Source organism: Apteryx rowi, unplaced genomic scaffold, assembly GCF_003343035.1.
Source record: "Apteryx rowi isolate R43461 unplaced genomic scaffold, aptRow1 scaffold_291, whole genome shotgun sequence".
NCBI classification, from domain to species: Eukaryota; Metazoa; Chordata; class Aves; order Apterygiformes; family Apterygidae; genus Apteryx; species Apteryx rowi.
The window spans coordinates 849,898-874,810 of record NW_020449319.1 but is presented as its reverse complement, the minus strand read 5'-3'; the positions used below and the strand labels follow the sequence as shown (position 1 = coordinate 874,810).

General features: G+C 37.2%; 1 protein-coding gene across 1 annotated transcript in view; it reads right to left on the bottom strand.

The window, feature by feature from the left end:
* Window positions 1-24,913, bottom strand: part of DLG2 (discs large MAGUK scaffold protein 2) — a 646,550-nt gene that overhangs the window by 222,460 nt on the left and 399,177 nt on the right. The window contains exons 11-12 of the mRNA XM_026069322.1: window positions 24,162-24,230; window positions 14,937-15,093 (exon numbers count right to left, since the gene is read on the bottom strand). Coding sequence (XP_025925107.1) covers window positions 14,937-15,093; window positions 24,162-24,230 — 226 coding nt within the window. The remainder of the gene's footprint in view (window positions 1-14,936; window positions 15,094-24,161; window positions 24,231-24,913) is intronic.

Here is a 24,913-nt window from a genome sequence, read left to right as displayed (position 1 = left end):
AAAGAATAAAGGAACTACATTCTTATTCTCTTTCTGCTCTGAAGAACAATTGTTCTATTTATATGTTATCTAATAACCAAATTTCCAATAAAGCTTTAAGGATATACAAATAAGACAATAATTCTACCAAAGTTAAGTTAAACATTTTTCTCTTTTCCTCAGAACAAAAAGAAGCCACTGAAATGGTAACTGACTGCTTCCCGCCCTTTGCATGCTTTTTGTGGAGGAAATGATTGTCTAAGTTGCAGACACCAACACATTATAATGACTGAAATTCTCTGAAATCAAGCGCAGAGCCTGGTTAAGATATAGGCTAGGATGGTCACTTGATGAAGAATTTCAGTTCTGAATAGCTGAAATCAGAACAGCAAGAACAAAAAATGTCAGAAAGAAAACAGCACCTCAGTTCTATCTTCTGTATTTTTATCAAATGATAAGCAAGCTAGACAAAGCAGATTAAGTAAGGCTGAACAGGTAACAGTTCATTAGGCTTGATTTTACACTGCATTGCCAAAATAGTGATCTTGCTCTTGTAGATACACAGCTGCAGAAGTCAAGCAATTGTTGTCAAATAGGTAGATGGGAGGCTTTTTACATGCTGTTTTGCACACCAGCACCTAGGAGAGGATCTCAGTACTGAATGTTAGACATTAAAGTTAGAAAGGGCCTTCATATCACCTAGTCTGACTTCCTTCAGAACAAGAACTGGAGAAGCAAACCGCTTTCTGCCCTGAGCAGTATTCTTTCCCAATATTTAAAAGCAAACATAATCAAGTCCTAAACCTTCTAGTTGAAAAACAGCATATTTATATAGAGACATTCAATCTTGATGAAAGAAAACATTAATTTACACATTCTAATCAAATTCTTACCCTCAGGCCAAAAAGAACAAGAGTTTTTCGTTTGACAGCATGAAGGGATAAAATGAATAATACTCTTTTCCCTGCCTCTTCCACCAAAACAATATTTTAATTACAACAATTGTGTATGGTGATATTTTTGTCTGACATGATTTCATTGTGAATGGTTAAATCTGCTTCCAATTACTGCTTTCAATGAATTTAATGTGTTTGTGTTAAGAATACTCAGTAAAAGAAACAAAAATACAAGAAGTTGCATGTGTGTGTAGGAATGTTTTATACACACCAAAGACGTTATTTTATTCTATTAAATGGGCTGGATTCCTTTAAGAAACATTATATAATAAGCAAAGCAGCGTTGCTGTTCTGAGCTTGACTGCACAATCTTGATGCCCTAGCCAAGAATGAATTTGACTGCACAATTTTTGATGCCTAATTCCAAAATGAATTTGACATAATGGAAATAAGAAAAGCCTGCAGCTTATACAGCTGTCTGTCTCTTCTGTACGCTGTGCAAAAAAATGGTTAGAAAGCTTACAAACAAAGGGAAGTGCTATAACAAAAGACTGTAGTTAAAAACTACAAACAAATATAAACTGAGATAGAGAAAAAGATGTAACTATAGGTCATAGTAATTATAGTAATTGCCCTTGATTTCACTGATTCAAACTAAAGTACTATTAACTTCATATGGAATCATAATCTAAATAAAAGATAAGATTTATATTTTGGATAAACCGTACTCTTTTAAAATTGGAAGAGTTATATTCCCTTTAAAATATTTAATCGAGTAGCCCATATCAGCACAAATTTGCTCAACTCTGAACTGTGCCAGTTAAAGACTTACTACAGTGTCTTCTCATGTTACATCAGCTTGAGCACAATTCATATCTAGGTCATTCAAACAAGGTGGAGGTTAGCAGAATAATCTGCCGTATTAAAGCCACCTTATTTTGTGTTTGCACAGCAATTAAATGAACACTTGGGATCTCTGGTTGAGTTGTAAAGGAAAGGAAAAACAAGTCCCTTCTCTGGAGAGGAAGCATAGAAGATGATTGTTTTTCATTTCTTCTTTGAACTGTCAGTAACATTGTACAGTGATTTTATAGAGTAAATTAAATGGCAAAGAAATGGGACTCCTGTATCATGGAACAACACAGCAGATTTCTCAAACTGTGGCTGAATTCTTTTGTTTGTTAAACTCACAAAATAAGAGCTTTTGGAGTCTGAAAAACAGCCAGAAGCTTGAGTAGAAAGGCAGCTCTTACAGCCAGACTTCCCATTGATTGCATTAAGCAAAGACACGAAGAACCCTACCCATCTGCTTTAACTTTGCAGGCCCTCTTAAGTTTTCCTAAGAGAATTAGAAAAGGGATGAGAGGGAAGCTGAACCATGTTCTCTGGTGGTCCTCATTAGTCATTAGGAACCAGTCATATAGCATCATCCCTTAGGTGATGGGAACATGCTCTTCCAGTGAGATAGGGAATATTGGAAAAATACACATTAGAGATGACCTTCACCATGAGGTGATTGCCCTGAACATGTCTAGGGAAGCCTTTTCTCACCAGAAGGTGGTATAACAGTTTGACACAATGGCCCACACAACTATGGCAGTTGATATATTCCAGTGAAAAGTAAAAGAATTGTAAGAAACTCATGCATGTTGCCAAATTACAGCTCTTTGCTGAGCATGAATGTGTTACAGCTTTGACAGGACATCATTGTGTAAGCTGATGCTAATACAGCTAGCTGGAGGCTGAACTTCTGCAAGAATTGCAGCCGGCTACGTTAGAGGAGAGCAGTGCCGGGCTAAGCGCGCTGAGCACCGTGGACAGCTCACCCAAAAACCTGGGCACTGGCACAGATGTGAGAGATGTCACTTCCATTAAAAAAAAAAAAGTTACTATAAAAAAGTTTTGCCTTACTAGTGAAGAAAATGTTTAGAAATAGAAAGAAGGGAGAAATACACAGGGGAGGAAGAGTCTTTGCTCTCCAACTTACCTTCTTTTAAATTCTCAGGCTTACGCTGATAGCTTTTCTCTCACTTTTCTCACTTCCTCTGATCTTTTCTGTGCCTACATTTTCTTCTGATCCGTTAAAACTGTTTAGTTTAAACTACACTGGTTATCTTATCCTGAACTCCACTGAAAACATAATATTGTGTCATGTCTGCTCTTCTCCATGCCCAGCATCCTGTTTCTCTCTTTATGGGCCAATAATTTTAATGACCTTTTCAATTTTCCTCATCTTGCTACCTTAGAGTTATGGCTTTTGCCTCTAGTAAGCTGGTCTTTATGCTCTGATGAACTGAGCCTTTTAAAAGCAAATTCTTTTCTCTCTGGAAAACAAGAAACACTGTGGGGGTACGAGCTATGTGATTTAGTATGCCTTTTCCTAACAGAAAATTTAAAGAGGAAGATGAACCATCTGAAAGAGGTATCAAAGCCTCTGTTAGATCTCTGAAGCAGTAAGAAAATTAAGATTATATTTGTGAAGTGGTGTCTTGCACACATTTTCTTTTATAGTAGGGCAATTCCTACTAGCACGCTTTATGACTCACTAGAACACATGAATCATTCCAAATGGTACCTGTTAAGCCTATAACCATAGTCAAAGACTTTTTATTATCCCAAACTGTACAGAAAAATTCTTACAATGAATGCAGCATTTGTGAATGATGCCAGATTGGCAAACTTTGAGACTGAAGTAATTTAAGTGACGTTCACTCCAGTGATAACCTTAAGAGCTATTTCCTCTCAGTTCCATCAGAATTCCTCAGAACTTGTTTAAACCGGGTTTGAAATAAATTCTGGCTTTTGCAAAGGACACATAGGCTCATTGGAGTCTGAATGGACATGAACTTTATTTCTTTCAGGTCACTAAATAGCTACCAGCTACTTCTGTTACTAACCTGGGCTGGATGTAATCCAGCAACTGTGAGGTGATCAATGGCATTTTATCTCATTGCTAATGCCAAAGTCTAGACAGAGGCACATATGTGGTCTTTTCATATTAAGACAACTGCTATTACTAATGACAAATATCGTATATGAGTACTGTGCTAGCTAATAGCACAGGCCAATATTTATTAACTAATTTTGAAATAAATATAGACATTGGCTTTTTCGTTAACATTATACATTAACCCCTCATTAATCAAATACAATACTTAATAAGTAAGAATGCTCATTTGTGTTAAAATGGAGAGCTCATCATCAGTGCTTAAACTCAAATCTAGCTGCTACTTTTCTACCTTCCCTCCTCCTGCCTGGTCACTCAAACAGCCTCCTATTTCTGCCACCGCCTATCTCATGCATCTCACTACAGCATCATCTTTTCAATCAAAGTCTGTTTTCACACATTCACTCTCCTTTGCAATTTCTGCTGTCTTCAGACTTCCTACTCCAAGCTGACATCAAATTGCCCCTCCTACCTCCTCCAGCTTTTACTTTTTATGTGACTGTTACTTCCACTCTCTTTCCTGCCTTCTCTGAATTAATCATCTTTCTCCCTATTTCTATTTTCAGCACTTGGATTTCCCTGTCTCCTGTGCTCATCCTGGGACATTTAGGCATTTCCCTATCAGTAGCAGTCATTTCATGTACATTGGTTTCTGCCAAGCCAAGTTGTTAAAGCAATTTTTTTTCTTCCAGTATATGGATATAGCTACACTATCATTGATCAGTTTTGTTCATAATGCTTCAGTGTTCTTAGCTTACATTTGAATTTTAAAGGATGATATAAACAGAAATAATTATTGCAATTCTCCTGCTTCTGAAATGAAGTAAAGATTTCCATTTTAACAAGTACGTTACAATTTGAAGATGATGAAAACTGTACTTCAAGCTGAAGCCAGCAAGCTGGCTGAAGCAGCTACTCGGGAACTGAAATACAAAGGTGAATCAAATTTAGAGGCTGCTTAGAAACAGAAAGGCATTGGTGACTTGTGTGACCCCAAGCAGTGAGACACTGGCAAATTTAAGAACTGAATGACTTGTGAAAAGCCACAACACTGAGGTGGCCATTGGCTTGTGTCACTGCAAATCTGTACTGAATTCAATCCAGTGACCATGAGGAAACCTATCAATGGTTCAATGGCAGCTTGTCTGCCTAATTGAAATGTTCAGTTCTAGATGAAGTGTTAAATGTTTATGTTTTTATATTAAAACAGCCCGAATCACAACATTCAGAGATAGTTTGTGGCTCTATAGATTAGCATTATGTGACATACATACTTTGAATAGATGATGTTCCATAGTCTGAAATGAAGCATGTCTTTTAAAACCAATGAAAAGGAAATGACCCATTGTATTCTGTAAGTATTTTTGCCTTTGCTACAGCTATTGCCCTAGTGGGCTGGCTTGTTCAGGAAAAGGTTATATCTAGCTTCTTCTTTCAAAAACATCTCCAACACCTCCCTAATCATATTACCGCAGATATCCCTCAAATACCCTATTTTATGGATGGCCAAATTCTATTATTATGCAGCTCAAGTCATATGATCATTTTTAAATCACTCAAGAACTCAAAACTTACTGGGCAATAGAGCAGAATAATGCCTGGAGTCTAGTTTGTCTAAGTACAACACAAAAGTCCAGCCTGAGGCAAATCTGTGAATGAACAGAGCTCAGGGATGTAGCCATTTTGTCTAGCAGTAACAATTTTGGCTTTCAAATTTGTGGTTTTAGTTTCCCTTCATTATGAGGCTGATGGTGAGGCTATACCAAAGGGTGAAAAGCTCACCCCAAATCCTCAGTATATCAGATGTGACATAATTCTGTCTGGCAGTCTTATAACAAAATTTGCTAATTTAGAAGGTTTGAACTGAATGTGAACTCCTCCTTAAACTACTAGGAGCTGATGAGCACGCAATCTGGCATCAGAAAGATCATTTCTCCTCATTGAGGCAATTGCAAAATGAATGTTTTAGAAGCAACTGATGATTTCATCATAGCAAAAATACACAGCTGGTAGTCTAGGGCAATTTACACTGACATGACACATAACTGACAGGTCTGATAGCTAACACTGCTTGGCAAAAAAACCATGTCTTATTCATGAGGATTGTTAGTATAATTTATTAAGTTCTAATCATGCACTTGGAACTATTAGAGTTAAGCGAGAAAACAGTTACTGCACCAAGGCAATTGCGTTTTATTTTATATATTGTAGAAATCTAGAAGGAGGGAGGGAGACAGAGAGAGATCCAGCAGGAAGAATGTTTCCTAAATTAATATAAAAGCCAAAAGGGAGCTCTATAGCCACCTAGCATACATTGCATTCCAGCATACACAGGCAGTAATTTTTTTCTCTAGAAACTGTATTAAGCTTGTGTTTTAGAAAGTTATCTATTTTATTTTGAAGATCCTGAGGGACAAGTCTACCAGCTTCTATAGAAATGTAACCTAGATACCCCGACTACAAACACGTGCATCAAGTTTCAAGGCTGAACGTGTCTAAGTTCAACTTCCAGCCATCAGTTATATATTTATCAACAATGCCAAAATAACAGTTTGCTTCCAGAGCTCTTCTCTAAGGCTAAGTATTTCCAGATGGTAATGTTTACACAGACACATCTCACACTTCATTAACGTGAATTTTTATGGTCAAGGAGGATGCTAGGGCTTTCTTGACATGGACTTTGCACTCCAAAGCTTCATGGAAAAAATGAGAGTTTTTTTTCAGAATAAGTAATTTCTTTAAACAGATATAGGAGAGGGTTTTCAAAAGCATAAATTTGCATTTGCACCCAGCTTCTGGGTGTCCAATTGCCATCTGTACCTCTAAAAATCTCCTCTTATTATACAGAGATTTTGGGTGCATGAGTGATTCAGTTTTGTCCCTCTGAATTTTTTGAGCCAGCATGGTGAAAGCAAGTACTCGACATATATCTCTATATTATGCATATATTGTAAAAAGTGAAAATGAGTTAATTTGGAAAGGTGAAGCATTGTGCACCCAGTCCCACAAAAAAATAGATCAGTAGAGGTCTCTTAGAAAACTGTTGCCATTTCTAACTCATCCAGAAATCCCAGAAATTCCCAATGTTATGAACAAAGCCTGAGCTTAGATTAATCTGCTATTTGCTCAGAAGCTTCATTCCCCTGATCTTCCCATTGGTATAATCCTTTCATGACAGCATCTTTGCTTTTTCTCTTTCTCCCTAGTCTTTGGGGGACTTGTGGTCCACCACTATATGAAGATGTTGATAGGAAACTAACAGGATGATTATGAACCTTTTTTTAAAGTAGCAAAAGCAAAAAAATGCACTAAATCTTTCAGCTTTCCCAGTCTCACCTTTAAATATTTTTACCTCCAACTATTTAGAAATTCATTTATTCCTTGTTTTTTTTTTCTCTCATCAAATATTTTCTTGCTACTTTTTCTAATCCTTGCTAGTTACAGTTTGTTTTATATCTTGCCTTTTTGACTTTGTCCCCAAAAGCTACCTAAAATTAAAAAATTTTTAGAATTGTGGTTTTTAGAACAATAGTAACTTGACCCAGCTTCCACTTTTTCTGTTTCTTACTTGAGTTTCATATCATCAAAAGGCTCTCACATTATCCTGGTTCATTGCTTATTACACTCCCTATCTTTCCTTTTTTGCTGCGCTTTTAATAGTTTTTCTTAAATAAACAGCTACCACTTTCGAGTTCCCTTTTCCTTTAAAACTTCTTCCCTGTAAGATTTTCCATATCAACTCTGAATGTATAGCAATCTATTTTTGAAGTTCATGTTTCTTATTCGTCTGTACTTCCTCATTCTCTTTCAATAAAAATCAAAACCTATGCCACTATATGGTCACTCAAGTGCAAGCTGCATTTAATTTTTCAATTTTCAGACAGTTCTTCCTTGCTGATCAGAACAAAATCTGGAAGTATCTATGTTATCCTTGCTTTTACCACATTCTCTAGAAAAACATTCATGAACTTTTTGGCCAGTTTGGATAGGATTTTATTTGGGAACTTGCCCCAAACTCTCTATAATCAGTAGAAAGAAATATACACATGAGCACAATGCTCATCTGACCTGTGTAAAGTATCTACTTTAGGACAAGGTAAATCATACTCCAGAAGCAGCTACATCTTTCTGTTAGCTGCAGAGGGAGCCTAAAGGGTTGTATGCCCTACTCTACTCCTTTCCCAGTATTAACAAAGCCTGAACTTGGATTAATCCACTATTTGCTCATAAAAAGCATAATCTATGTGACCTTCCAGTTGGTGTCATCCTATTGGCACGTGACAGCATCTGTGTTCTTATTTTCTTTTCTCTCTCCACAGAGATGTTCTTTTTCCAGATCTATCACATACATCACCTAGCATGCAGTATTTATCATTTGGAAAAGTTTTGCAACTACTTCTTCTGTTGATTTTCTGAACAAGTTCTACCTCTCTAAAACAGTCCATGTGAATTAATCCACCAGTTTAAATCACTGTGCTGATCACATACTAAAATTCCCCATATATAATATATAATGGCATATACATTAGAGCAAGTTTACATAATTATATTTTTCCTATTGGCTAAACAGTTAAGTTTAAAGTTAAAAAAAAAAAAGGGACTCTCCAATTACATGGACAAATGCAACTAAGGGCTGCAGAATTTGAAAGACCCTTCCATGCAAGAGGACAGAATCATACATCATCCACAACACCACAGAGAAAAAAGCATCTTAAGTATACAGCCAATGCCTCTGCAAATAAATCCTGTAGAAAAGCAAAGAGGAGTATCTGTTATAATCCTAAAATGATTTCACAAAGCCAAAAAACAGCGAGCTGATGTTCCATGGAAAAAGGATTCCAGGCCTCACAGAGATCTCCATCATAAGGCCCATTTGGGGGATGTGCCCAGTGGAGATGGTTCAAATATTTTTCAAAGCTGTTGCAACTTGAAAAAAAAAAGAAAAAATATTTTGAGAAGCAAAACCAAATGGTATTGCATTTTTCTTAGTTTTGTAACTAGGTAATAAAATGCAGTCTTTGCCCTGAGTAGTTTTACTGCTTCTACCATGAGCAAAAAGTGGTTTTAAATTAGAAAACCTGAAAGCTTCCCTGTACCAGAGTAAGGGAAGTCAACCTGAAGGTCACTTCTAACCGCAGCAAAAGGAAGCATAAATATTTGCTATAAAAAGGCACAGAGTCCTTACACTCCATCCTGCTCTATATGCAGCACATTTTGGAGCAGAAATTGCAGAACATTATATTTTTTTAATGCATATTTTATTTTTTGCTACAGATGTGAGCGAGAAGACGGGTGGGAGTTGTGTGGGAAGAGAAGTGAGAGGAACTGGGTGGAAAGAGGAGTGTCTAAACTGTTTGTGAGGAAAAGCAAACATCTTCTCACAAAAATGAAAGCAGGACAATGCACTGACACAAGACAAAATCTGATCAATATAAGAGATCACCTTTCCTCTGCAAGGGAGAACCTTGTACAAAAGACCAGAAGCAGCAGAGAACTGAGATATTCATACGCCAGCGTTGCATACTGACTGCAGATAATGTCATCAACCAGCAACAGAAAATCCCACAGGATAACTCTGCTAGCCCTTTTCCCAGTACATACCTATTTGATTCTCAGGAAGTAGCAGGGGGAAAAGAACACTGTCTTTCCCCTTATATGAATATATCCTGGTGCCATGCTAGATCAAGAGGAAAATCCTACAGAATTYGATTAACTTCATTCACCTAATTCAGGTTAGGCAGCAGGAAAAATGGAAGCAATAGTTTCTTTTAAGTACTACATACACCCTCACAGTGCAACCTGTTCTCCTCTCTCCTCTGTTCCTATTGTACCATTACCCTGCAGGCTTTATTTCCTCAGGATAGCTGGCTGGAGGTGTTGCTTGGGAGCAAGTCTTGCTCCAGGCTCCTGCATCAAGTTCTCCAGTTCTCAGAGCAAATGCTCTCCTTTGTCTCTTGGTTCTACTTCTGGGCCACACTTCATCTTGATGTTGTGAACCAAGAGGCACTAAAGCATTTCTTCAGGAGAACGAAATAAAACTGATACTGTTTTTATGGTCCATGGTCTTATTTTACTTTTCTCTGTGACCAAGCAAGAGCAATAGTAGTTGAAGAATCAGACATCTATTATGAGGGCAAACACACGTGAAAGGTGAGATACAGAGTGTGTTTAAGACTCCCAAATATAGGCAGGCACATATGTGATAAGTGTTTAAACTTAAAGTCAATGGACACCCAATCAATAGAGTTAATAAAGCTTACAGAGCAATTCAGCTCACTCTAGACACCTTGTAGCTGGCCAGCTRAATCAATCTCTAGCCTTCATTGACTGTAATTGGAATTAGACACCTGGAGACATGTAGATACCGACATTTAAGTATCTTAATCTAGGGCTCAGTCCTGCCCAGAGACACAAAATTCAGGCAATCCAGAACTTAAGATTCAAGTGCTAATACTTGGTATCACCTCCTTACAGCTGTTAATTCACCTTAATTCTTTCTATAGTTTAATTATCTGGCCATGAACTGTTACTGATTTATATACATTTTTAATTTTATATAATCTGGTGTAAAAGTATAAAACTGTGTGAAAAACACATCATCACACCAATTCAAGGAGCAATATGCACTAATTGGTTGTGCACCAAGATTTCAAACAGTAAAGCTGAATTCTTCTGCCAGACTTGCCTGTGTAAACAAATTCTCTGTGCTTTAGGTATTGCACCTATGGATAAATTTGCCTACCTGGTATTGAAAGTGCTTTGAAGCATACACGTTAAGACACCTAGATGTGTTGTATCATAATTTTAATTTGAGATTGTAAGGCAAAAATAGCACAACTCCTTGTTATGGAACTTTTTGTTTGAATACAACCATATTTTTTCCCCTAGGACTTTGCCCTGAAAAATTACAGCATAGTCACTATGCACCTCTTTTCTAAAAATATGACTTGTGCTGCTGCCTATCAGCCAGGATGTATGCACAATGTGTGGCCTTACAGTTCTTGGAAATCATTTGTGCACAGGCAGGTCATTTTCATTAAACAACAAAACATTTCCTAATTTTGATAGGCAATATAACCTTTAGCACGGGAAGTAGAATTTTAAAGTGCAAGGATGGCATCAAGGAACATTACATTTTATTTGTACTAGAGACTGCATTTCCCTGACAGATGGAGAACTTGGGGTTAGATCAGAGTTCAAGTAGCCTCTAAGTCTAGTCTTGGCCCAGACTTCTTGCATGATTTTAAACAAAGCGGTTAATATAATTGCACCTCATTTCCAGTGTTATATGTCAATTAGTATTCAAAATGCTATTTAATGATGTTTAGATTAGATTTAATAATGTGACAAGATAAGAGGGAAGGATATATTCTATCATATTGGAGACCATATATGGCTGATGTTTACATTATTGTATTTTAAAGACACAGGAACAAGAAGGAATTTTTTTTTTAGTTTAGTAGTTAATCACAAGAGCATAATGAATGATAGCAAGAAGAAACCAGCATTAAAAAAAATCCCACTTTTGGGGGGAAAAAGCAGTTTATCATAAATATAACACTATAATTTAATTCATTTTTTGCTATTTGAAACATTTTGTCATTTCAAACCCATAACATTTTTCATTATTCTTCTATTTGCCTTCAGGGTTCAGCTATGATTCATTTTGTCTCTCTGCACAAAAGCATTTTCAATATCACTCTGCTTTCTGAGATAAGTTTTAAACATTTTCAGCCAATTATCCGAACACATAAAAATATGGCTATCCCTGTTATTCCTAAGATTTTACTCAGTTTTCAGAGGCAGATCTCTCTCATTGCCGATCCTGCGATGCCATCTGGTGGCATTTGGGAAAAATAAACTCAAATTTCACCTCTCGTCTATGGGGCCAAGGTTAAGGCATACAGTCCTCCATAGGGGCCCTGGAGGGCTGTACGCCTGGTCTCCTCCCCATCACATAACCCGCAAAAAAGGGCAGAAACTGAGGCAGATAGGTTATGGGGTTTGTTCAAGCCCTTCAGGCTGACTCTGGGACTAGGAATAGAAACCAGGGTCTCGTCAAACTCGACTGATCTTTGCCCGCGAGGCAACACGTTAGCTCCTAAACAGGCTTGCAGTAGTTTATAACACACCTCAGATGAACCTGGGCAGTGGCCCTTGGGACCTCTAAGTCTCAGCCACGCTGTTGCCATTCCCTAAACAAGACATGAGCACCCTGTATTTGTATTTGGCTTTCCTAGACCAGCGCTTGCTCTCTTGAACTAAAGAAACAGCACCAGGATGGTGGGTTCAGCTCTTACTGGGCAGCTCAAGCCTGGAAAGCTTCCAGGTTCAAGGCTGGAAGCAAACCCCCACAATTCTCTTCCTTCAAGCAGGCCAGAGTAATGCCCAGGAGGATGGCTATTGCAGGTGCAGGAGGTGCAGTTCATGGGGTCTTGCTCTTTGGAGCATCCCAGGCAATAGCACAGTGAGGGGGTGATGCCAACCCACTTTACAGATAGGACCATTTCTAAAGATCTCTGTCTATGTACCCAATAGGTCACCCAAAAGCAGCACAGATTCTCAGCTGCGTGGGGTCACACTCCTGGATTTGCAGTCTATTTAAGGTGTTTTTACAGGTACCCTCTTCATAGGTGAGTACACACTTCTGTCAGCCAATCAATCAACATTTCCCCATATTTGCAGCACAGGAATTAAGATTGTGCCATCATACTCCTCTTCTGCACAGGAGACTGAAGCTTAGGAATGTAAGGCACCTTGCCCAAGGTCATACTGAAGGACTATAGAGAAATCAGGAATTAAATCCAGGTCTCCAAAGTCTAAATCACTTAGTACACTTTCTGTTTGAAAGAAACGTAACCAGCCCTAAGTTAATTAGAAATACTAGCTTTGAGGGCACTATTTGGTCTTGGTAAATCAGATTTGTCATGTTTTGAGAAACAAATGGAAAAACTATTTCAATAAGGACATAAATGTTTCTGAGAGATGAGACAAGAAGGAATAAACGGAGAGAAGCAGACCTACTCTGTGGAGCCCTTATAAAATTAAGGTGTCTGGGACCTGTCACCAGACACTCGTCTGAGATTAATCAGCTCTAAAACCAGCTTGTGCATGAAATTTGTTTCGTTTGAATATGGAAAATGGATTCATAATAGTTATTTGTGACTAAATAAGTCAGCAGTGCCTGACTTGGTGATTGCCTGGGGATATGCATGCAGTCTAATTTAGTAATAATTTCCATCCCACTCTGCTCAATGAACAAATAAGCTCCTTTTGCATGACAAGTAAATGCTGCAGTGACACTGACAAGTTTAATTAGAACTTATGGAAAGCATTACTGTAAAAGAGACAAAAAACAGAGTTCAAAATCCAACTGCAGCAGCACTTCACAGTGCTATTTATTGCTGCTTAGAAATAAAGGAAAATAGAAAATGGACTTTCAAAGTTGTATCTGATCTGCGGGATCTCTGAATACAATGTACTGTAAAAGGCTTTGATCTCATAGTTGTATTCCAGTTAGCCTTCTCTTGAGTCCATCTAGACAAACAAAAAACAAATTGCATAATTGCCCTGCAGAAATTTCCATTCCTATTCTTCAGGTTTCTTGTCCGTGTTCTTTTTGGCACAAGCATTTGCCTGCCTTGTCTCTTCGGGTTGATAACCATGACAGAGTCTACTTGTGTGGTTATTTTTGCAGTCATCTATGAGCCTTCTACTTAAGGTTATCTTGAAGGCACCTAAACGTTTCTTACTTGCCCTTTCTCAGTTTTCTCACAATATTTGCAAGGACAAGGTGTAGATAAAATATATCACTTTAATCCTCACAGTTTCAGGTTACTGCATACCTTTGGTGCTAACCTACCAAATTTTCCATATGCCACCATCAGCAGCAGTCACCTTTTTACACCAAAACTTTGACAGATGTGGAAGACAAATTCCCTTTACATACAATAGGCCAGTAGCCGAGACACTCATAACAAATGTAGGAAAACTCGATTCAGAGTCCTCCTGAAGGGATATGAACATTTACTGTGCCACAGGACCATGCGTGGCTGCCCAGGCTACAGCCATCTTCTTCCCCTGCTGCAAACCACAGGGCAGCCAGCACTGCGCGATTCATGGGGACAGAAAGCCATACAGCGGGAAAGCGTGTGACATGCCAGCCTCGTGGGTAACTCACTCATCTGAGACGAATAATTCCTGGGTTTTAGTTCTTTGGCTTAGGGCTATTGATGTACTTCACATGAAACAGCCACAACTGTATCATTTTGGTATAGTTTCCTTTTTTTCTGTAAGGCGGCACCATATGAAGGGATACTTAACTACATTTTCAAGACTTTCATTGTCATTCGAAAATCCTTTACATTCAGATTGTTCCAGTCAGATGTTCAATTACTTGACACAGCCTAAAACATAAATGCTCTGCTTTTGAATTGCACGCTATCAATATATACATGAAAGGAAAATTAAAATGACGTTTCTGAAACTAAGTATGCAAAATATAACCTCAGGCTACACAGCCTTTCTATCCTCTAAAATTTGAAAATGAATTTCAGAGTGATCATCAAATTCATTAGAGGAGCAGAGATAATTAACCTAACCTAATTAATCTTATTCTTGCATCAGGACATTTGCTAAGCAGTTTGGTGCACACTAGGTGGCACCCACAGTCTGGATGATTTCATCCTACCGCTTTTTCTCCTCAAAGAAAAGACAAAACTGAGAAATATCTTCTGATTCAGTAGTGTCTTTCGGGGCAAAGTGGAAATGGATGATGGGCTGAGTCGGGAGGTACTGAGGTCTGCACAGCTGCTGACCTCTTCTTTGGGTTGTTGCCATACTGCAGATAGTACCAAGCAGAGAAGAGTCTCGTTCTAAGTGCAGCTAACACCATTAACAAATGCTATAAAAAGCAAGAGCAAATAAATAAAATATTTAGCGGTGAACTGTTGCCAGCTTGGATTTAACTAACAAATGGATTACCATTTTAAGCAAGAAATAGCACAGCATGGAAGCCAAAAAGGCTGTAGGAAGTCTTCTTTGTGCATCCCATGCAATATAGACAGAGAATAAGAAAAAGTAATTGGCCGGCGAAACCAAAGGCAAATACTTACAGATAAAATTTGATCTCCTCTCTGTAGCTCTCCGCTGAGATCGGCAGGCCCGCCTGCTAGGATGAAAGACACGAAAATGCCTTCCCCATCTTCGCCTCCCACAATGTTAAAACCAAGTCCTGTGGAGCCCTTGTGCAGGATGATTTTTCGAGGCTCTCTGTATAGAAACAAAATGATAATGTTTATCCATTCAAAACTCTTACTGTGTACGCATCTCTCAAGGCATCTCAGCATACTACATGTTGTTTAAGACCCAGTGGGCATGCTACTACCTAAGGAAACTGCTTAATAAATGATATAAATATATTAATTGGAGACCAGAGAAAGTAGGAATTAACCAGGAGCCTTTTTTATAACTCATGGGTGAATCCAAACTTCTCTATGAACTCCTGTTCACTGCAATAGTCTTCACTAAGTTAAACAATGAATTTCTTAAAAACAAACAAAACAAACAAAAAACCCTGAAGATATTTTATAATCTTATTTATAGTGGTACTGTATACACAAATACAATCAGTCTTGACATAATGCCTTTTTTTTTTTAAGATCTAGACTTGCTTTTTAAACAAACAAATGAACAAAGAAAAAGTTCAAAAAGTTCAGGCAAGGAAATGGCAAGCATGTTCAATCCAAGATTTGGAGCAAATAACATTCAAATGATCAATACAGAAGAATCTCATGAAAAGGTCTGGTTTGACATCATCAGGAACTTGCACTTGTAAAGTCACATAATAGCATTATCACTGAACCAGGCTGAGGGATATTTGCTTGTATTTTAACATTTTTAAAAGTTCTTCATAATGACAGAAATCAATAAATAATAACAGCTACAATAAACAATAACTGTTACACAGCACTTTTCATCTGTAGATTGAAAATATGTCCCAAAGGATGTAAAGTTCATAATGTGCATTTTACTGATGGGAAAGCAGACAGGGGAGATGACTCTCCTAAGCAATCAAGGTAGCGTAATTGAGACAGTGCCCCAGGTATTCTGATTTCCAGTCTTTACTGTATGTACCAGGCCTGCCTCTCTGCTGGGTACAGAAGCACGGACAAGTGTATATGCAAACACACACCATATTTATGTGTACTTACCTAATTTCAAATCCCTCTAACAAATTTACTTTCCAGAAAAAGAGTGCACATGCTATTATATGAATATGTGAGAATCTTAGGCCCAGTCCTGCAAATACTCACATGCATGTAGATCTAACCCATCTGTGATTTCTCACAGAGACATGGAATCTTCTTATGATTCTTAATTTTTTCAAATAGTAATTACAAGCAAAAGGACAAGTATAAAAACACACACACACAACAGCTCCCAAGAAACATGTTCCAGAGTGTATCAATATTTCCTACGTACCATATAATACCATATAACTTTATATGGTCAGAAAACAACTTTAAAAAAATACAGCTCTGAGAAAAAAGTCATATTCATATAAGTATATATTTGTATATTCTTGAAGTATTTTTAACCAACATGAAAGAAAGGGATTTTTTTTTTTTCTGTCTTTTGGATCATTGCAATTGATTTGCCTTGTAGCGGCACTTTTAGCACCTCCTTAAGTACGTGCAGATTAGGTATAAGGTAAGAAGTCCACATACACAGGCTTTTAATTAGGAAGGGTGGCCTAAGGGTTGGGACAGAATTAGGACAGTGAATTGGAGGAGCAGGTTCCTTCCCCAGCTTAGCCCATGAGCTGCTGAGTGATCTTGGCAAATCACTCATTTCTTTCAGCTTCAGTTTCATCATCCACAAAATGATATGGTGATGCTTGTCTTCTTCGAGTCCTACAGATCAAAAATGTTTTCCGAGAGCTGAGTTACTACCATTACTATTTACCAGGGTATTGAGGAAAAAGAGGCAGTAAAGTCAAACAAATATCTTCGCATGCTCTGCTGGTGGGTAATCAGAAGAGTTCTTGTTAAAAATGAAACCGAGTATTGCTACATATGACAGGCAGCTTAACGTTGAAAGCCAGTGCTATGGGCAAAACTAGGTCAATACAACTGGGTATCTGCTGAATACTCAGCTGTACAGCTCAACAAAAAGTCAGCCCAGTTATTAATCCCTGTGTCTGATCAAGTCAGCAGATTTATGCCTAAAACGCTGTCAGCACTGTTTTGTAATTTTGGCCTTCTGACAGCAAAATTCACATTTTSTTCTTGGATGATTATGTTCGGAGGAAGCTCGAACAATAATGGGGACGTGGCAGAAGCTGTGATTAGAACAATGTTTTTTGGCTCCTGGTCTTCAGCTTAATCAGGTCAATTTGGTCACGACTCAAATTTGGCTGTACAGAGAGACTGACCAACGCTACCATACATTCAGATTTGTTTCATTTCTGAGTGTCTTGTGGAATCTAAATAGTGGATCCAACAATGCGCAAGTGCTACTGTCATGACGATAGAAACAATCTTTGGTGATGATTGTAATGCAAAAACTACAGCAAATAGAAGGTATGCGCCAGTTCACCACAGTGTAACAAATAACTAACAGACTTTTGGAATATATAATAGTTCAGGCTTGCATAGTGCACTTAGTCTGAAAACGAACTAAAAGAGTACTTATGACGATAAAACTTTGTAGCATGCTATGAAATTAGAGTAGGAAGAAAGTTTCCTACTTAAACAAACTACATTACCAGCCACTGACCAGGTGATCTCTTATGAGTAATGTAGAGTTATGTAGCAATGCTTTAACTGAACTCAAAGAAAAAGGCATGATAAGGCTAAAGATGAGTACGTGACATATTTATTCATCTGGCATATAAATTTATAGTCATCTCTTTTGACACGATGAGAAAAGAGCTCTAAGAACAGGTGCTCCAATTCTCCTTGTCAAAGGAGGCCTAGAGTAATATCTGAGAAGTAACATTAGGAAAACTGGAATCAAATAATTAAAGTAGACATGACGATGACAGAGTAAGAAGTGAAAGAAACGTAGGTCAAATATTTTCTTGCAGTAAATATACTCAGGAAAAATAATCTCTTCTCTACAGAAAACAGCAGCTGAGGCAAAGCAGCAGAGTATAATTTCAGAGTAATTTATGTAAAAAATACATATATTTCTTTTGAGACAATAGGTGGCACTCTATAGCTACTAAAAAGGAAGAGTCAAACAGTTTTACTGAATGCAAGCTTCTGCCTCCAGCTTTAACTAGTTATCACATTTACAATTCTTCTGTGATAAATAAGGCTGAAGGTAAGGTTCTAGGTGCTAACAAAGCGCACCAGCACTTTAATTCTGTGTGCGCATGTTTTATGCCCTCCTGCAGCTTCGTACCAAACACAAACAGAGAAGAGCAGCGGGGGAAATCAAGCAGAAATTAGTAAAGAGAGCAAGATGAAAACGTTGCTGGACTGACAGAAGGCAGCAGAAGGCAAAAAAAAAGAAAAAGAAAAAAAGAAAAGAAAAGGGAGAACAGGATAAAGGGAGAGAGTGCGTCTGCAAGAAAAACAATAAAAAACGTGGAGAAAGAAGAAAGGAAGATTCACTGTCAGAAATCATAACCAGGAGCAAAGGAGCACACAAAGCGCTGCAATCCAACACAAATTTACAAGCTCAGAAATCAATGGGAGAATCAGTTTGGATGGACTTGGTTACTTGCTGCAGGGAATGAGTCAGATCTGTTCCCTGTAAAGCACATTATAAATTGCAGGCCTGATGTAAGAGCAAAGTATTATTAAATTAATATTTGAAAGCAATTAGTAGTAATAAAATCAAGTGGGTAAGACTTCAGCGCTTAAGGAACTTTTCTTCTTTCATAAAAACGTGATTAAACAACTCAGAAAAGTGAGGCACCTTTTCTCAGCAATTTTTTGTTCATGTTTGTCTTATTTGCTCATCAACTTGAAAACATCTAAGTGGTTTGTATCTAGTATGTTCATACTGAGTAATTGTTTTGATTGGTTTTACAGTAAGAAAATGACATGATAAAAATATGAGTATTCCTACCATTTTTTATAGGCTGTGAATCCATAGTAATTGAGGATTTAATTTAAGAGATTAAAAACTGCTCTGATAAATGATGGGGCAGAGCTTTATGAAAACAATTCTTATAATAGCTAACTGAAAGAAAATCCATTTCTAATTTGCTTTTTTTGTCTTACTGGCTATGTAAAAGAATATAGTTAACTTTACTATTCTTCTCACATTGACATATCTCTTTCTATTTTAGTTGTATTATATACAAAATTGGGGTGTCGAAACCACTTGTGCTTTTTGGAACATCCAGAGAAATATTAAGAACACCAACCACTTTGAAATAGCAGACCCTAGATATTTCTTCAGGTCAATACAATCAGTGAGGAACCCCACATCAGCGGAGACTTAGAAATACGGCTTTGATCTTGCTTCGACTGCAGGCTTTTTTTTTCCCCTCCCCAAAATGCTGTTTGCTTCACAAAGGATATTGAAATGATAAATCCATTTATGCACATGATGATCTCCTATTGCAGTAACACACATCATAGAAAGCCCATCAGGATATTTATTTCTCATGCTGCTTGCATCCCGGTAGCACCCAGAGTCCCCCAAAAGGCCACACACCCTCTGTGTAGGCGCTATCCACATGTACCGCAACACAGAACATTCAAGCTACTTAAGCAGCAAATAGCAGGAAGGAAAATTGAAGTAGAGTGAAATTAAATTCATCAGTTATGGCCATGCATTAGTAGCAGAACAGGGGAAAAATGCTAAATCTTATAGCTCCAAGGACCTTTATCCAGTACTGTAAGGTGTCTAGCTTCAAGCAATTCAACGTGCGAGCATTGAGCTGAGCCTTCTCAGAGTCAACTGGCTAATTTGGCCATTTCCTTTTCAATACAGCACTTCCAATTCTCCTCTAGTGCTTCAACAAATTTTAATAAGTCACTTTGCATGTTTATTTCAGATAGCCAAAGGGCACTAGCACTGCATGGACTTGAAAAAGGCAATTCAAATAGAGAGAGTTTTCTTCCGTTAAGAAGATTCTTCTTAATTGCATCGAATGGAGAAAGCTAGGATAAATGGAGAATGTGCCCCTGTGTAAGATGTTTTAAAAATCTGATTAATCACACAAGACAAAAATTGAAATGCGAAGTGGCTGAAGGCTTGGTATTGAATAAGCACATGCCCGTATTTAAAAGACATCAAGGTTTAGACAAAAGCAAATTTAGCTTATTTAAATTTTCTTTTATATCTTCTACAACTCTGCTTCACAACAATTTAAAGAAAAAGGTATCTGTAGTGCTCTTACCTACTCACATCACAATATCACCTAAAATAACAATGCCAGCTTCTGTGGCCTCCTGGTTATTACTTTTTCCCCTATTACTCCCCCCTTAGGAACAGCAAAAGCTTTCCATTCCAATGTGAAACAACACTGCCCCTTGCCTTCCTACGCAGCCCTCCCTTTGATCTACTTTGGCTGTGATGTTACCAAAACGCTGCTATCTGACAGTGGTAGGCAGCTGCAAACCTTCCTGTTCCTCCAGGCCCCCGTACTTTAACATCTCATAGCCTAAGAAAGGCTTAACCCAGCATTTTACACATCCTTGTTGTACCTGACCCTGTGGGGTCTGATCCCTGCTCTGTGCCTTTAACTATTGTTATTTCAGCTATGATTAAAAATAACAAAATTAAGGAAACCTTCCTCTTATCTATTGCTGTTACACTGCATCACAGTCCAGAGGAGCAACTTTGACCTTCTCAAATATAGACAACGTTTTGGGCAGGTGCAGAGTGTTCATTTTCATTACAACCCATAATTGATCAGTAACCTGCTATTTCATTTTACTAAATGTTCTCATTCTGATGCACAAGCAGCTAAAGCAGTCAGTCCTTTAGAAGATGTTCATTTATTATATCACATAGCATAATATAATTTTGCTTAGTATAGTTACTCCTTCCGCTTGAAATGAGTATTTTTCTTGGCTATTTGACTAGAGCTTCCTTGGCGTTTCTTGTTGACTGATTGTTAGTATTAACTGTAGAAGCAATACTTTATCCTAATTTTAAGGCTGACTACATTTTTTATGCAGTTATTCCCCAAACATCATGTCTAACTTGTCACAAACTTTGAAGTATATTTAATACAAAGGAACCTACTGGGAGCCAGGCTTCAACCTGAATGATGTACGCATGAGCGCACTGGCTTATACACGTGCAACTTTGTTTGTTTTGTGGGAACCCCTCTGGACTTCGACAGTCTTTCATTTTGTCCTTTGTAGAGAAATTAAAGCCTGCACACCAGGCAATGTTTTCTGCTTACAGATAGCAAGATGGAGCTGGCATGCAAGAATAATTCCTCATTTGAAAAGTGAAACTGGTCTGCATTTTTACCTTGATGCCTGACATTTATCTTAAATGCACAGGTGTATGTCTCCCAGATTTGAGAAATCTGATTGAACTCTACAGTGGCAATGTTGGACAGTTAATAGGCTCTGTAACTTCGAAGGGAGATGATTATTCCAGTATACTTATTCATTTATAGTTTGTCTCACATAAGCATGTGTCTCTCTTGCCACAATCTAGGAGGTGCATTATTTATATGCTAACAATCCAAAGCAAGTCCTGAAATCTTCATCTCTGTTGCACCTGCTGTACCAACACAGCAACTGTATACTAGAAAGGTTGCTTTACACCCTGCTTTCAAAAAAACTATTAGTTATACATCAAAACCACTTTTCTATAATATTTTCAGGAGTTGTTAGCATGAGTGCTCCAGCTTTTCAGTTTGTAAGCAAAGCTTGATGAAATGGAAATGGTGATAGGCAAGCCGAATCACACTGTCAAGAGACAGGAACTATTCAAAGGCTAAGAGAATATCTAAAAATAGCAGTGCCTCTAAGTAATGTTTTGAAATATCAATACACAGTCCTTCAGTAGCAAGCACCCAGGATTACTTTATATATAGGATATTTTGGAAACACAAAGCAGTCTGTAATATCTTTCCTGTTCAGAATAAAAATTCTTACCCTTAGTCATGGTTCAAATGCTGTTTATTTATATATCAATATTTATATATATATATATATGAGACACTCAGTCATATTGAGAAATTATTTAAAAATTTCCATCAAAACACTCTCAATAAAGTAAGTTGAAATCCCACTTTCTAAGCAGCTCAGCAGAAGAGATGACTGGTATAAATGGTAGCATGTAAGATACAGTTTAGTCCAAATGTCTACTGCAAAAAGAATAGGTATCATAGACCACTAAAGTTATAGCTTTGTCAGACAGTACAGCAGGATTTTCAAGTAAGAAGTTTTCATTTTCATCCAGTAATTTTCCTGTTTTAAATTTTCACAGTTAAAATCATTCATTAAAACCATTTCAAAATACTCAGATTAACAACATTTTCAAAAGCAAACATTATAGTTTTCTTGTTTTTAAACCATGCAAATAAAACATTAGGGAAGTTACCAATGAGATTATGCTAACTTTAGAAAATACTTCTACGAACAATGACATCAAACACCTGTGAAGTTCATGCCTTTATACGTATGATAAATCCGTTCACCTCATGTGCTGTTATTGAACTGTGAAGGATATATGGCTTGAATATAAAGAAAACTTAGGCTTTAAGGACATCTTAATTTTTTTTACTTTGATACCTATTTTTTGCTATACGTGAACTCCACAAAAGCATGCCTTAAAAAATAAGAATTGGTTTTAAGTGCAATCTCATTACCTAGGTTAAACATCTATCAAAGTTTTTTAAAAATCTGTTCTAGACAGCTCAATTATCACATATTCAACAAGATGGAAAGGAATAAGTGCCAGTGAATCCAATTCTACCTATATTTCTTTGTCCCTTCCATATTTCAGTTCTACTTCACAGGACCCAGTTATTCTACTACTTAAATGACTACACAGTCACATATAGCCAGCAAGCAGGCCACACATCTAAGCATGTGCTAGAAAGTCTCCTAGATAAAGCAGCCACAAAGTGCATCTCAAAAGCAGTATTATGAATCATTTTAATARAGGATTGATGGAAACCCAGTTCCTAAAAGAGAAAAATAACTTTGTTTTGACCTCAAATTGTATTACCTATAAACATATTTAGCAGCATGGATTTCACCAAAACATTAATATAAATCGAGCTTTGCTATAATGCAATATTTAGGGCTGAGCTGATTACTTATATTTGCTCAGCAGCATAACAGGCTGACAGATCCTCTTTCCTATGTAGAATGAAATATGACTCAGTTTAAGTTGATTAGTAATAATTACAAGCCACATATTCTTCTATCTCCCAAACAGCAGGAGATCTGTAATATCAATTGCAGATTTCTCGTGCTCTAATGAATCATACACAATATATGCAAGCTGTGTGCATGGCCAGTACAGATTTTGCAATTTATCTAAAAATTTACGTAGACAGTTTGATATTCCAAATTCCAATAGGAATTGAAACCGGCAGGGTACCTTGTGAATTATGGAGTCCAGCAGACCAAGTCAAAGACATCATAATAAAATTTCTTTCCTTAAATCTCAATTTAGCAATTTTGGGGGGGAGGGAGCTTGTTGTTGAAGCTTGTTTTTTCTTATTTCTAACATCAATTTGGCAACTATGCCAGCCAGTGCAACCAAAATTTGAGCGATTCAATGTTAAATATCAGCTCTTCTGATATCATAAAGATGCAATAGTGTCAACTGCAGTTGTGAATTATTCACTTTTTACCCAAATAGTTTTGTTAAGGTGGAGTCAGCTAAGTACTCTGAATTATGCTTCTGCAATTAATTTTTATATAGACAAAAAAATATATATATATATACTCACACATACACACCAGCATGGGATTATTATTCTATATCAGTACTTCTACCTTAGTTTTGGACACTCTTAGCTTTGTCACAAAGAGCTCATGCAAACATTAAGACAACAGAGTAAGCCCTTGGGGGATTTCCTTGATTAGTGGGAATCATTTTACAGCTGACACATGTAAACATTAACTCTAGCCAAGTGAGGTGAATTGAAGTAGTAGTAGTCAGTATACCTCCATGACACATATTCATGGCTCTGTGAAGGCCAAACCTTTCACTATAAATACCTCAAGAGAATTAGTACTAATTTGAACGTATTTATATTTACTTGTGCATCTCACAGATTTAATCATTGTGGTATGCAACGTGTCGATAGCTTCTATGTCTACGTGGTCAAATCACTTTCTGGCTTAGTGATATCTGAGAGCTCTACAGGCAGCTTCGACAGAGAATCATCTTACCCTTCCACAGAAATGGTCCGCTGTAAGCTCACTGTGGGTGGACGTGTCGCAGTGCTGTGCTGGGAATGACTGTATGACCAAGGAAGAATAGAGAGAAGTATTTGTTAAAGAAATAGAAATTTCTCGTGTTCTTACTGTCTCTAACAATTTAGTTAACATTAAAACAGAAGTAACAATCAGATTATTTTGTGTGTCCCTAATGCATTTTGACTTCCGTGATGCTGATCAATTCAAAAAAAGGCTCAACCCAACAATCTGTTGTTTAATAACAGGTCTCATTCCTCATTAAAAACAGACAAGGAAGAGAATAATTCTCCCTTATCTTTTCTCTTTTTAAATATATAGATATAATTCAGGTACTTAAGTAACTCAGATTTTAATCATTGTTCTGAAAAATATACTAATCATAAAATACAAAACTAATTTGAGTGAGAGGTATAATAGTAAAGCATGATGTTCTCAATGTAGTTCTTAGTGTTTGTCAGACAGAATGCTTAGTGAAGGAGTACTCATGCTACTTATAACTGCACCATAATATAACTCTGAATTGTACAATTTTCAATCAACATTCACTATGCCTATTATTTCTATGAGATCTTAGATAGCTTGAGTTATTCCACATAAAATCTTATCAACCTAAGGCACAACATTTAGAAACAACATGAAATTTTCTAAGGAAAAAATAGCCTTTGTGAGAACCACATTAACAGTAGAAAAATTATTTTCATTTTAAAACCAGAGGTCTAATGGCT